The sequence below is a fragment of the Salvia hispanica genome, chromosome 1 (assembly GCF_029641045.1).
Source record: "Salvia hispanica isolate PSC_SH4W2 chromosome 1, Shi_PSC_v1, whole genome shotgun sequence".
NCBI classification, from domain to species: Eukaryota; Viridiplantae; Streptophyta; class Magnoliopsida; order Lamiales; family Lamiaceae; genus Salvia; species Salvia hispanica.
The window spans coordinates 38900178-38914612 of record NC_142692.1 but is presented as its reverse complement, the minus strand read 5'-3'; the positions used below and the strand labels follow the sequence as shown (position 1 = coordinate 38914612).

The window sequence follows — 14435 nt, the reverse complement described above, 5'->3', positions numbered from 1 at the left end:
TCAAACCGAGATCCGAAGACCACAAGCTAGTAGAAAGAAAAAGAAAACCCATGAAGGAAACTAAAGCTAAACCAAAATCCTAAAACTATCTAGTTTAACCTACATAGTAAAAGTGAAATGAGACCAACAATAACTGATAGATCAAAACAACAAAATGAAATGTGTAATCGCGGACAAACGGAGTGCCAATTAAGTGATAAGATCTAGGCATCAACAAACATTATTCATATCTATACATTCTATAGTATACTTACCTGATATTTATATATACTAACTCTCTTTTATCCAAATAATTCATAAAACTAGCTAATTCTAGCCCAACTATTGACATTCACATAATAAACTACATTCAAACACAACTTGGCACTAATTATCACTTAACCATCTCTCTTACAAGAAGCCTTTTGGATCTATCTATGTCCAAGAAACACAAACAAATCTGTCTCTCCAACTCCTCCAACTGTTCCACAAAGCAAGACTCATGCACTTGAAACTCCCTCACCACTTCCCTCAACGTCTCCTTCCTCCCTTTCCTAACACAAACATCCGCAACAAATCTCCTATGCTCAATCTCATCCTCAAGTCTCTTCACAATCATCCTCATCGTCGCGAAGTCATTGATCATTATGAATACCCCTCTCGCCGCGACATCCAGCTTTGCAGCCAAGCCCTCAAGCCGTTTCTCGTCGCACCTCCGCTCCAATCGCCTCATGTTCTTTGCCACTAGCGCCAGCACAGCGAGGGCTGGGGCGACCGCCAGCCCTGCTGTGCAGTGCGCCAGGGCGACTGCGACTAATGCACCGAATCCCATCAGAACCAGACTGGCAAGGGATTTCTTGATGAGCTTGATGGTCAGAGTTCGCCTCTTGAGCTTTTTGCACGTGCGTGTCAGCTCTTGGAACATGGCCACGTGGCTTTCGCGTAAATCAAGGAATCTCTCGGGGTTCGTGGCAGAGGAGAAGGGGTTTCGCTGCGCTGCAAAAAGGGTGAGATTCTTGTGGAGGAGGTGGTATGATTCGTCGGTGCCGGAGATTCTTTTGATGGCTTTTTTCACTCGGAGATGATTCTTGCGTGCTTGGTTGATGTTGGTGAGAAGGGATTCGCAGATTCTGGAAGCTTCTAGAGTGATCTCGAAGTAGTTGGTGAAGAAATGGTTGAAATCGGAGGTGGAGGGTGAGGAGTATGGGGAGAGATGGATGAGAGGAAATGGCGGCGGAGGTGATGACGTGGAATCGGCGGTGAGATTCTCCTCCACGTCATGAGTTGTTGCTTTCATAAGATGGCTCTCGACTTTGTCGGATATTTCTATGTAAGACTTGGTCCGAAAGGCTTCCTTGTATTCCTCCTTCACATTTGGTTTTGTGGTTGAGGTATTTCCATACTCTTCTCTTCGATGTGAACCTAAAAAAGCATACATTTCAAACGTCTGAGTACATACTCCATTTAGAACATAAATTATGAGATAAATCAAAATTTATGAGTTTCGACGTTATATTTTTATTTTGATATAATAACTTTTTTATAGTAATAGAGGTTTGTGGGAATGTATGTCGATCGGCCAATGCTTAATACAAGAAATTTTAGTATCGAAGAAGGAAACTATATACTACTCCTATAATACTACTAAAAATAGAAATTTATCGATTTTGAATTTTGATCATCACAAACCCAAAAATAACACATAATAGTATCAATTTTGGAGTGCGTGATTGAAAGAAGTATCAACTTCAGAATAAATTTGGAACGATACAAAGTTCAATTATCATGATCAGGTTGCGCACAAGGATGACAAGCATACAATATTCCCAATTGTTTTAATAAATTGATTGTTATTTCTTTAAAAATCATTCATATAATTTGTAAAAGATATGTACACATCTAGTCATAACATAAACCATAAAACTCTCAAATATTAAACATATCAAGCTAGTTGTTAGAAAAAATAGGGTGAATTATAAATAATACTTATGTAATAAAAAAAGAACTAACCGTTATTTGCGAATGGTATTTTGAGCTTACAACATATGATCTTTCTCATCTTAATCAGACAAATGATCCTAACAAATTAATGGATAAGAAAATTTATTTTCCAAAAGAAGAAGCCTTATTTATAATTTTCTTGGTTTGGTTAGAGTTTATAAGAAGAGACGTGAAGTATTTATGAACAAGAAATTAGTTGGCAACTACAATACTACACCCACAATTATAGTCTTTTACATGTTTTGTGTGTATTCCTTCCACGTTAACATTGTTTACGTGTAAGATATAGAGAAGCTTCGGTAACATTATAAAGGTTTGAATTATAAAAAATGAAGATATATTTTGAGCCACAAGGAAATATACAGAAGAATCAAATCAAATGATACATACTTATTGATTTAGAATATATTTTATTCTATAGTTATCATATGTTGTGTAATAATTAGAATAACGATCCAATAGAGATGCACAGTGGAGCCTCGGGGCGCGAGGTGGAATCGCGACTCAAGTGCAGGATTGTTGGATGAAGGCCCGCCGCGATTTCCACCAAGTGTGGGTCAAAAAGTTGTACTGCTTTACTGATTCGAGGTCGTTTAACGGCTCGAGGCTCGTCGCGATGGCCATGAAAAAAATATTTTTCCCTATTAGTTGGTAAAACTTCGATGACAACTGATGTCCTACCATTCAGTGGCTTATCTAGGGGGGTAAATAGGGATACAACTGTACCCCCAAAAATCATAATATTAATACTATTTTCAATTAGTAAAATAAAACGACAAAGTGCTCTAGTGGCAATTAACTCACACTATCTTCCTTGTGGACTGAGTTCGAACACTCCCAAATCAAAAACTCTGGATACGCCACTGCTACCATTGAACACCAATGTCATTAACTAATCACGCTCCTTGAGATAAATTTAGGAAGATGTTAGTATTTAGTAATTTTGGAAAAAAATTTAAGTAATTTGGCAAGTTATATTATGTAATTTATGACTTCGGCTTATGAAAATTTTAGTCATCTTATTTTGAGTTTATTTGTACGCCATTTATAGTCTCATTTTAACTCAACACGAGTTCTTAGAAATTACTATGCAATTAAATTATGGTTTAGATATGACTGCTTCCATTTGCTGGATGATATCACAACCGAAAAGTATGGTTGTAATTGAAATAAAGTCAATTACTATGGATGTCCTTTTCTATCCTTTTTACTAGCGAAAAATATTTAGATATTTTATAGTAATAAAAAATATTTTGATATTTATAGTACAAGGAGAGTGTTATATTGCTAACTCATAACTTAATTGCTAACTACAACTAAATAATAGCCATTGTATATTCAAATTAAGGGCTTAAATCATATTAATCTCTAAATGTCAATATGATCAATGAAAAACGTCAATAAGGTCATAGGATTAATTCCAAAAAATATCAATAGGGGTATTAATGTTAATTAACTACATGTTTAGTTATAACTAACTTTTAAAAGAAATCCCAAAACTTTAAATTCATATAACATATATCAAATTAAACATAATTTCATAAGAATTCCAACGATATCCTACATGCATATGTTCCGACGTCAAAATTTGAAAACAATTTCGAAATTTTTTAATTTTTTCGTACAGTAGAAATGACAACATACTATATAAAATATGTCAATATAATACATATAGAATGTCAATATAAACAATGTGTTAACATCATCAAAGCATTGTGTTGACATTCTCAAAGCATCGTGTTGATATTTTCGAAACACTATATTGACATTTTCATCCAAAACCCAAATTTGATAGTTTTTTTTATCCTTTTCAATTTAATTAATAAAAACGAAAATTACACGTGACAAATTGTAGACCATAAGTTTTGTAAAATCCTATGATCTTAAATTAGTTGTAATTAGCAATTAAATGATGAGTTAACAATTGATCACTCTCTAATTCCTATAAGTCTAGAAAAAACAACAAAAGCATGAAAATAAACTAAAACGCCAGACAATATACGAGGTGAAAGAAACACCAAAAGAGTATGAGGAATCATAAGCCTTGTGTGTTAGCTTCAGGGGATGACCTTAGATGGACACTATTAGGCCTCGTTTGATTTTCCTGATAGGGTGAGATAAGACATTGTATCTGGGGTGTAGCTCGTCTTTGATTGCCCTGATATTCTTCCAAAAGGACCCGGTATTCAACCACTTACCCGGTTGTAATTAAGATACCAAACAGCTCATTCTGTATAAGCCTATCCCGGTGTTCGCCTCCGATATTCTTCTATGTCACAGATCCAGATTGTATGAAGCTCGGTTTATTGTCTAAAAGACCCCTCATTCACGTTTGAAAATCAAAATTATAGGCACATTGGTTTGAGAAGTAACCTACATTTTAATTAATACTATACTCATCAGTTGTCTTCTTGTGTACATGAATCGTGGTGCATGATACAGGCGAATAGAAACATAACCTCGATAAATATTTTACCATTGGATTATGTAAATAAAATCTACAAAATGTATATAGATTTTGTAAATTAATAGGCAAATCTGTTAGGGTCCTAAATTTTGACTCAGATTGCGTAACAAATTATTGAAATAGTAGGCTGGTGAAAAGGGTTAGAATAAATAAGAAAGGAAATAAAAAATGGAAAAAGAAATAGAAAAGTAAAAAAATAAGAAAAGAAAGAAAGAGAGCGGCCGAAACCCTAATGTTCACTCCGATCACCACCCTAACCGTTTGTTAATTCTCTCGCCCTCTTTTCTCTTCCATCCCTTATATATTGACCCTCTCACACATTCACGCATTTGGTTTGGTTTTCACTCTCAAAATTCCAAATTTCTCTCGGCTCTTTGATGGTGACTGACTCCTCGCCCCCTCCATCAGACACCGACCCCATCGCCAACGGCGGAGCGCATCTCAGTCCCCAATCGCGCCGCCGCAGCCTCCCCTCTCCCTGGGCTTCGGTTGTGCGCGGAGATCCCGAGCCAAACGCACCCCCCGCCGCTGCTACCTCTCCGGAATCTTCGTCTGCCGCCGCCGCCTCAGCCTCCACGTCTTCTCCGCCGATGGAGGAGGCTTTGTCTTCTGATAACTCGGAATCTCAGCCGGAAAACGGCGACAGCATTGCGAGGAGGCCGGTTTGGAACCGGCCGCTAAACGGCGTCGTTGAGCCGGTTACTGTTATGGGTGGAGCCGTCTCCTGGCCGGCGCTCTCTGAAACCACCCGCTCTGTTCCTAGGTCGTCGTCCTCGGATGCTTCTAGAATCGTCTCTGACGGATCAGTCCCCTCTTCACAGGTTACTGTACGTTTTGATTTTAATTCATCTTTTTAGGGTTTCGTACTTTAATGTGATTTTGCCCTAATTTGTGTGCATTGCCATTAAATTAATCAATTCACACCTTCAGTGAAAATTGGCTTTTACCCTAATTTGTGTGCATTGGTTTTGAATGTATATTTTAGGGAAAATTGTATCTGTATACACGTTTTGAAATTTTGACTGTATGATAAATGAATGCCTTTTCTGATTAATCTGTATATCTTCTTTGGGTTTCAGTGAAATTACACAAGTTATAAAATTCTTCACAAGTTATGCTATTTGAAATTGTGTCTAATGCTCTGTAAATATGCACATTTTGAAATTACAACCTTTGATCTTTCAATAAATGGAATGATTATATTATTTTATGATAATTGAGGGGCTGTTCTGATTAATCTGAGATATGTTACTTTGTTCAACAGGCTCCTATAATATCACAACCTCCTCAACGGTCACCTCATAATAATGCTAATAATGTTCATGGTAATTCCGGGGGAAATAATCCAAATCCGGCTAGGCTAAGGAGGAATCGTGGTGGTGGTGGAGGTGGTGGTGGAGGTGGAAGAGGTAGCTTCTCAGTGAGTGGACCATCTCAGGGTCCTTTTAATCCACTACCTCTCCCAATGCCACCCCCATTTCCTGTTATTGAAGTACCATTTGGGGCTATTCCTACTGTTCTAGATAACTCTGTTAGAGGTCCGAGACCTATCGGAGGAGGGGTTGGGCCATCTCATTCTGGAAATGACCATCCTACTCAGAGGATTAACACAAGGAGGAGCAACAACTATGGCCCTCGTCCTCGGGGAGATGGACAGTACCACAACAACCATGGTGGAAGGCGTGATCATGACCGCAGAGAAGTCCGTCACCCCCCTCCTCCTCCTTATGCTCCCCCACCCATGGGATATATGCCGCCTCCACTGCCGCCTGGTGCTGCCTCCTTTATGGCACCACCACCCATGATGCTTTTTCCTGGACAAATGGGCTTTAGTGAGTCCACGACGTGGTTTAGTTTCTGTTACAGTATGACTCTTTATGTTCTTTAACGTTTGTTTTCAACTTTCAGATATGGAGCCTCCCTTTGTGTATGTTCCACCTATGCCACCGGAAACGTTCAGGACTATGCCCATGGTCCCTCCTCCGCCACCTGTGATTTTCCCTCCTGCTAATGAGAATCCATTACCAAATCCAAATCTATCTCCAAATCCATTACCAAATATGATAGTCAACCAAATAGACTATTACTTCAGGTTATTTTCATTTAAAACTTATATAGAAGTTGAACTCACTATGCAAATGATGCTGAATCAAGTACGGATGTTGTTCCAGCGATGCTAATTTGGTGAAAGATCCCTTTTTGAAGTCTCAGATGGATGATAATGGCTGGGTGCCCATCTCTTTGGTAGCTTCGTTTCCACGAGTAAGTTTATTGGATTTATATTCTTATGTTTTATGTATTATGTAACCTATTTTATACCTTCTCAAGTTATAACAAAGTCTATTTCTGTAGTCTTAAAACAAGAATGAAATTTGTTCACATTAATTACTCTGAAACAAAGTCTTATGATGAACTTTTCTTCAATTGGAGAATGCATATTGTATATTTTATTAATTTACCAAGACATTTTTGACCCTTTGCTGCAAACAATATTCTTGTAAATGAAAGTTAATTTGACTGTTCAAAATGAATGTTTACTGCTTATTTTTTCTGACCTTTTGCTGCAAAGCATCCTCTCAAGAGATTTCATGATATTTGAAAGAAACTCTCTGGTTATTAAATTACTCCGTATATTAGAAAGTGGACAAGCTGTGGTTGTTACATCTTCACCCCTCTTGAGATCACATAAATCTTTCACTAGGTTTGGTTTTCTTTTGGTTTTTCAATGCAAATATCAAGGTTTTCTTTTGTTTTTTCAACGCAAATATTAAGGTTTTCTTTTGGTTTTTCAACGCAAATATCAAGGTTTTCTCTATGTCTGCCTTTTCAGGTTCTGCGTTTAACAAATGATATCCCTCTCATTGTGGAATCATTGAGACATCATTCTACGGCTGTGGAAATACAGGCCAGCTCTCGTTTCTTGACTTCTTTTGATGTTACCAAGTAATCTTTTAATCTGAAAATCCCTGACCGGGTAGAAAGCAACAACTTAATTTTTTCCTTTTTTTTTCACAGGGTGACATGATTAGGAGGCGTAACGATTGGAGTTTGTGGATAGGTTCAAATGGTGATCCTAGCACCAGTGGCAACATTTCAGCTCCGGAAAATGCTCTGGCAACCTCATTAAATGAGGTCTCACTGGATGATGCCACAGCCCATGTAAATGGCAATCTTGATGATGCAAGAGAAGGTCGGTTGGAAATGGCTGATGGTCAGTTGCCTGAGGACTCGACCATCCAGTCTGGGTTGGCGAATGGAGACCACGCTGATGACCATTCGAATAGCTTGTGACCTTTCATTAACGAAAGTTTTGCACAGCCAAGGTTTGGTTATTTACTCCTTCATTACGCCCTATTTGTGCTTTGGTGATGGTCTTTTCCCCTTAAACACAGTAATGTCTATGCAGCACAAGGAGCGGGATGAAGGAGTTTTTGTAATTTATCAAGACACAAGAAGACTGGAGAAGAATATGGAGTGGAGCTGACCCTAGTTTATTGCACAACATGAACAACTGATTGTTCTTTTCCTGTTGACTAATTGATTTTTTGAAGCATCCGAGAGAGATGATATGAGGTGCACTTTCCTCATTACACGGGCATTACGTGAACAAAAAACGATATTGGTTTTCTGCCCAAAATTGAGAGTGAGCTCTTCGTGGTTTTGTTGATACTTTGCAAATGACTCTTGAATGCCATTATGATTTGTGCTCTTAACTTATTTTTTGAATATTCTTTCGTGGCTTCCAATTTGGGGCATATCATACTTAAGTCTATATGTTTTTATCTTGATTAAATTCTGGTAATACAAACGCATGCATGAGGTAACAAGAACGGATATTGAAACTAGTACTGAAAAAGCGCACACAAGCAAATCATTTCCAAGGGACCACGAAATTAATCACATTAGTTATCTCAAACTTGCGCTATATGACTGATTATCCACACATCGACCAACTTGTAAAACAAAGCTAGATACCTCTATATAATAAACTAGACCTATAGGAAGACAACACCCTTGCTCACCCCTATTTACTCTTTATCACAACATGATACAAGTTCTTCTTTCTGACCAAACATGTTCCTTTTCCAACAAAGTCTCTATCTCCAAACCTTATCCTCCCATATCTCCATTTCCCCAACGTGATCATCTTTATGGAACAACAAGTGTGAACAATCTGGGGAAGAGGTTCATAATATCGTCTTCCCTGGCTCAATAGTCAAAGTAAAAATGTGTTTGGTTTATATTTACCACCACCATCATTCAATTTATTTCCAAAACACTTTGGTAGGGGTGATAACTCATCTAGACATTTTTTTTCACAAAATTCCATCCCTAGATGAGTTATCACCCCTATCAAACATGCCAAATATATTACCTTGTTGAAGTTTCACATGTTTCCTTACAAATTACTTGTCTCACTCTAATTGATACTCCCTCCGTCCACAAATAGGACTAATTGATACTCCCTCCGTCCGCAAATAGGAGTCGCGTTTTTCTATTTAAGTACGTCCGCTAATAGGAGTCTCCGTTCACTTTTTTACCATAAATGGTATTCCCTTCGTCCGCGAATAGGAGTCCCAGTTCACTTTTATCATAAATGGTAATAGGGTCTCAGCTTCCACTAACTCATTCCACTCACATTTCATTTAAAACTAATATATACAAGTGGGACCCATATTCCAATAACTTTTTTCCACCCACTTTTCTTAACATTTCTCAAAACCCGTGCCACCAAGGTATGAGATTCCTAATGGCGGACAAGGGAGTACTCCATATAGAGTCTCATATTTCACTAACTCATTCTACTCACATTATATTTAAAAGTTATATACAAGTGGTACTAATATTCAACTAACTTTTTTTCACTCACTTTTCTTAACATTTCTTAGAACTCGTGCCATCAAGAAATGAGACTACTAATGGCAGATCGATGGAGTGTAATTTTCCCGGACATTGCACCTAAATGATTATAAATACTACTCTTTCTACTATGTGAATTGTTCTCCACTTAACTCGAAAAAACATTGCATAAAACCTAGTTTTGACAATGAAATTTATCAAATATAATAGGATTAAATCATTAAAGTAGTAATGAATTTAAATATTGTCACATAGTATTTTTATAATTAGTTAAAATTTCTATATTTGAAATGTTGATTTATAATCGAATGGATACTCTATTTTAATTCTATAATGAACTAGTACATATTTACCCCAATTAATAATTAAATTACAGAACTTATGCAAAATATTTATGCCTCAATACAATGATCCTAGACTAATTTTCTTGTTTTAAAAATAAAATTAATAATATTGTGGTATGTAATTTTATACTAATATATTCAAGTATTTTAGTTTTTTCATACTGCTATAATTCTGAGAAATAGACTCCTTTCTGTTTCGATTAATAAATTGGGGTTTCAAGATTTTGCCAAATATAAGTGACAGAGCCGCTGTTCTCCATCTTCCTCAGCTCGCGATTCTTAAACTCCAAGGTCTAATCTTCAGCTAATCTTTCATTTTTCTTATTGTTTTGTTGTGAATCTGATTAATTGAAATTTGATGTACGATTAAAAGGCTTCGTATTGTTTCCGACATTGACTTCTTCTTTTTTTTTTTAATTATCTGGTAAATCAGAGGGAAAATAGTTAAAATCGAACGCAAATGGAAGTGTTTCATGTATATTGCGTTAGTTAGAAGTGCCACAAATGCTTCATGCTGCTCCTTGTGGTGGTTGAAATGCTTGATTGAGAATATATGCAGCTTAGCTGTTTGTCAAAATGTCAAATTGAATTGTATCATATATATAGCGTTAATTAGAAGAGCAGAAATGGTTGATTTTGTTTCATTATGATTGAAGTTTCCTCATTGTGGTTGAAATGCTTGATTAAGAATATATGCAGCTAAGCTGTTTTTAAAATGTCAAATTGAATTGTATCATATATATAACGTTAATTAGAAGAGCCAGAAATGGTTGATGTTGTTTCATTATGATTGAATTTTCCTCATTGTGGTTGAAATGGTAGATTGTGAAGATATGCAGCTAAGCTGTTTGTGAAAATGTCAAATTGATGTGTGTCATATATGATATATATAGCGTTAATTAGAGAGCCACATGTTGCTGCATTATGATTGAAGTTTCATTAACATGATTTAAATGCTTCATTGTGAAGAATAGTTGTTTGTCTATATGTCCAATGATGCCACACCACGAACCACTCACATTTTGTACAAATTTGTGACTACTATGGTTTCAGTCATGGCTGGGAAAGCAGTGAAATCTGTTGCAAAAGCTGTTGGGGAATACCAGTTCCCATGGAGAGAGAAGCTGACAAAATACAGGGATGAGCTGTCAAAGGGTGTGTGGGGTTACTGGGAGCTTGGTGCTTGGAAGCCTCTAGCTATCAGTGCACGCCGCCGAGCTCGGATCCGCAAAGAGGTCCTCCTTGCTGGAGGTGATTGGGAATTTGATCCGGAAAGGAAGGAGATGAAGACAAAGAGGAAAGGTCACAAGGTTGATAGGTTGGCTGCCGAGAAGCGAGCCAATACTGCTCGACTGATGGAAGAGATGCCCAAGATGTTGGATGATTACAAGAAGAGAAGGTGGGAGAGGAAGATGAAAGCAGAAGAGGACGCTGCCAAGAAGGCGTTGAACGAGTAGCTAAAAGCTCAGCCCTTTCGATTCATGGTATTAAAAGCTGGATTCCTTCTTGTGCAGTTTCACCTTGATGCTTTGTTAGTTCTTACATAAGTTGTTGGTCGACCTCCGTTGTGAACCTTTATGTTATGATGCCTTGTTGAGCTCTTACATACGTAGGTCGTGCTCTTTAGACATTTGTTTTCTCTCCGGCTTCTGCTAAAACTGAGATGCTGATGAATTGTTATGTCGTATGCCAAAAAGGTGTTGAACTAGTAGCTAACAGCTCCGCCCTTTCATTTCATGTTATTCAAAACTGGATTCCTTCTTGCTAAGTATCTTCTTGAATTCATGATGCTTTGTTAGTTAGTTGCATATGTTATTGATGAACATCCATTTTGAATGTTTTTGTTATGATGCTTCGATGAGCTCTTACATAAGTAGGTCGTGCTGTTTAGATATTCGTTTCCTCTTTGGCCTCTGCTAAAACTGAGATGCTGATGAATAACAGGACATCATCTGTTGTATTTTCTGCAAGGTGTTGATATGCTTTCATTTGTGATGTTTATTAAGTCGATTTTGTGGAAAGAAATAACTTTTGAACAATGCTTCTTGTGTGTGTGTGGGATGACAAATTAATTGAAATACTCTTAAAAGGAAACGAAATTCAAAACAACAAAAATGGAAAACAATAATGTAAACCACAGATTAAACAAAAGAACCTTAAGTCAAGTCTAGGAGAAACATTCCATTTGTAAGACAATTATCTTCCTAGGGCATAGAAGTGCCTCAATCAAACCCACGCCCGCTAGGCATCGATGAACTTATTTATACAATGAGCCGAGGATACACCAATAACACACCCATAAATAGGCTTGGGGGACTTGGAAGGTCTCACCATCGATACACATCAATACTCAATTGCAGTTGCAGCTAACTAAAACGCCAAAGGGCTAGTCAAATACGAAAGGCTCACAGTCTTTCACAATAATTGGCTGTTTGGTTATGCAAAACAAAATGAGTTTTTTCAACTAGATTCACCCCATATTGAATTCATTGCGCAACATTTACTTATCAAAAAAGGTAAGCACTTTTTTATTTAAAACTTTTCCCTGCTGGAATGTTGTGTGCTCTTAGAAAGATCAACAAAAGAACAAAACCAAAATGCAACACGAATATTAATAATAATAATAATAACAACCATAGTAGAATAGATATTACCCAGTCACAGTTTAAGTTGGTGCCAAACATAGGGGAAACCAAACTTAACAAAACATTCGATTCAAAGGTTAACAAAATAAGCCATAAACAGCAAGTAGCACTTGATTCACAAGCCAGAATGGTTTTACTTCTACTCGAAAGCCCACTGGTTCTCTCTTCGGACCTCTTCTTCCTCTTCGGGAGTGAAATCATTCTTGATGTTGAACGTCTTCCTGATCTCCTCCGGAGTCTTTCCCTTGATCATGTCAGCAACTGTTTGGCAAGTCAGATCCAGAAGGCTCTTGATGTTCAGGTAGTTAGCAGACTGCAAATGTTTAAAGTAGTTAAACCGACACTTTCAAAATCAAAGACATAATAAAGTGTTAATGAGGCCAGAAAACAGGATTGAACAATCATCAATAGAGACAGTAGAGTTTTCAAAAAGATCTAAAAATATTCACAAGGGTATAACTACAACAAGAGTATTGTATTCTATTGAAAGTGAAATCATCAATAGTTAGATTTACAAGGTTTATTTAACACAAGAGAACCAAAAAATCAGAAGAAAAGCTATTATCTTCACTGGTTATCATATTGTTGTTCCACTAGATTGCAGAACAAACAATGATTGGAAGAATCATGATTCAATAAACATATGAAATGATCAAAAAACAAATACAAGAAACTATACATATGGAATAAGCTTTCAACAACTCTGCTAAGATATGGAGCAGTCGTGGGAGAATTTCAAATTATTCAAATTTCAAAATTTGATGGGTAATCATATCAAAACCAGAGAGGAATATCAAAATTTAAATCCACAGTTAGTTGTAAACCTCAAATTCTATAGACAGACAACAAAGCAATACTATCTGACCCAAATTAGTACTGTGTGAAGACAGTAAACAAATAAAAATGTATAAAATCAGTCAACAACAACAAGTTGTGAGTTACAAAACCAATAATCACAAAGTTGAAAGCACATAACAAGTCCAATACGCAAACGCAAGTAAGTAATATAGCAATCATGACAGTAATTGGAGAATAGAAGGCAAATAAACGTGCAAACAAGTAGCATTAAACAAAGCCCTAAACCACAACGCACAAACAAATCCAGCAAATAAAACATCACAAAGAGCTATCAAAAACCCTAGACAAACACCAGAACACCGAATAACAAAAAAATGTACCAAAATCAGGTCGAACAGCGTGGCCTGGTCGACTTTGACGAATTCGGCGTCGAAAGCCTTGAGTTCGTCGTCAGAGGAGGCAACCTTGTCCTCGGCCTTGGTGGAAGCGGAGGAGGCGGCGGCGTCGACGTGCTTTTTGCAGTACTCGATGACCTTGGAGAGGATTTTGCCAGTGACGTTGGGGATCGGAATGACGTTGTCGACGCAGTCGTCCTCGATCATGTGCTTGATGGTTTGAGATTCGACGGCGACCGCCTCGTCGACCTCGAAGACCTCGCCATCGGAGCTGCGGAGGATGATCTTCTTGCCGGAGTTCTCCGACGCGGAAGCCATGGAATTCGATTTGAGAGAGGGTTTGGAAATTGGATTAGGGCTCGAAATTGGGGATGGGGGATTTTTCTGCTACAGAGATATAAATAAGGGGGAAGCCCAAATATATCGCACGCGGAAGGCGAAAAGATATTGTTTAATTATTTTTTTTAAAAGGAAAATATACCTAAAATAAAACCGTGAAAATAGTAGATTCTGGTATATCACCTCTTCTTCAATTTTAATGACAAATTATTAAATTCTACTTAAAATTCAAAATTCACGGAAGGTAAATTTTATTTATTTTCTTTTTTTTCTAATTTTTCTTTTCTTTCCTCTTCGGATCTCTGCCACCATTTGCTTTGTTGTCATCGATCCCTTCTAAATTGAACACTCGCAAACATTGAACTCACATTATTGAAACATTTTCGTGTCACATTTACCCATTGTTGCATGTTTCGATCGGCAACCTTACAAAACGACCATTGTCTCGGCTCTTAGTCCCTTGGCTCGGGACCAAAACAACAACCCCCCTTCCTCTACATTCAAAACCTGGACTTTCAAGTAGGTCCTCTAGAATCGATCCATTAAATAATACAAAGCTAGGTCATGACGAGGCTCAGTGGCGATAACAAATTTTAACATAACTTTT

The 14435-nt window shown here is 37.3% G+C and overlaps 4 protein-coding genes across 6 annotated transcripts; 2 read left to right on the top strand and 2 right to left on the bottom strand.

Moving 5' to 3' along the window:
- Positions 1–155: 155 nt before the first annotated feature.
- LOC125217504 (UPF0496 protein At1g20180-like) lies at positions 156–2119 on the bottom strand. The gene is made up of 2 exons (XM_048119021.1): positions 1990–2119; positions 156–1401 (listed from the first exon to the last, which is right to left on the bottom strand). Exons 1-2 carry the CDS (start codon positions 2036–2038, stop codon positions 374–376), a joined length of 1077 nt encoding a protein of 358 aa, XP_047974978.1. The 5' UTR covers positions 2039–2119; the 3' UTR covers positions 156–373.
- A 2520-nt stretch (positions 2120–4639) lies between these two features.
- LOC125223233 (la-related protein 1C-like) lies at positions 4640–8207 on the top strand. 3 transcript variants are annotated; one of them, XM_048126279.2, is made up of 7 exons: positions 4640–5274; positions 5712–6279; positions 6356–6539; positions 6619–6709; positions 7278–7352; positions 7463–7770; positions 7840–8207. In XM_048126279.2, the coding sequence occupies exons 1-6, from the start codon at positions 4825–4827 to the stop codon at positions 7736–7738; spliced, it is 1644 nt and encodes a 547-aa protein (XP_047982236.1). In that variant the 5' UTR covers positions 4640–4824; the 3' UTR covers positions 7739–7770; positions 7840–8207. The 3 variants fall into 3 exon arrangements, with proteins under 3 accessions (XP_047982236.1, XP_047982237.1, XP_047982235.1); XM_048126280.2 differs by having other exon boundaries at positions 4642–5268; positions 7854–8207; XM_048126278.2 differs by having other exon boundaries at positions 4642–5274; positions 7854–8207.
- A 1598-nt stretch (positions 8208–9805) lies between these two features.
- LOC125219188 (tyrosine sulfotransferase-like protein) lies at positions 9806–11419 on the top strand. Its single transcript, XM_048121095.2, has 2 exons — positions 9806–9942; positions 10705–11419. The coding sequence occupies exon 2, from the start codon at positions 10707–10709 to the stop codon at positions 11106–11108; it is 402 nt and encodes a 133-aa protein (XP_047977052.1). The 5' UTR covers positions 9806–9942; positions 10705–10706; the 3' UTR covers positions 11109–11419.
- Positions 11420–12262: 843 nt separating this feature from the next.
- Positions 12263–13886, bottom strand: LOC125222717 (SKP1-like protein 1A). The gene is made up of 2 exons (XM_048125482.2): positions 13475–13886; positions 12263–12609 (listed from the first exon to the last, which is right to left on the bottom strand). The coding sequence occupies exons 1-2, from the start codon at positions 13805–13807 to the stop codon at positions 12436–12438; spliced, it is 507 nt and encodes a 168-aa protein (XP_047981439.1). The 5' UTR covers positions 13808–13886; the 3' UTR covers positions 12263–12435.
- Between the last annotated feature and the right edge of the window lie 549 nt (positions 13887–14435).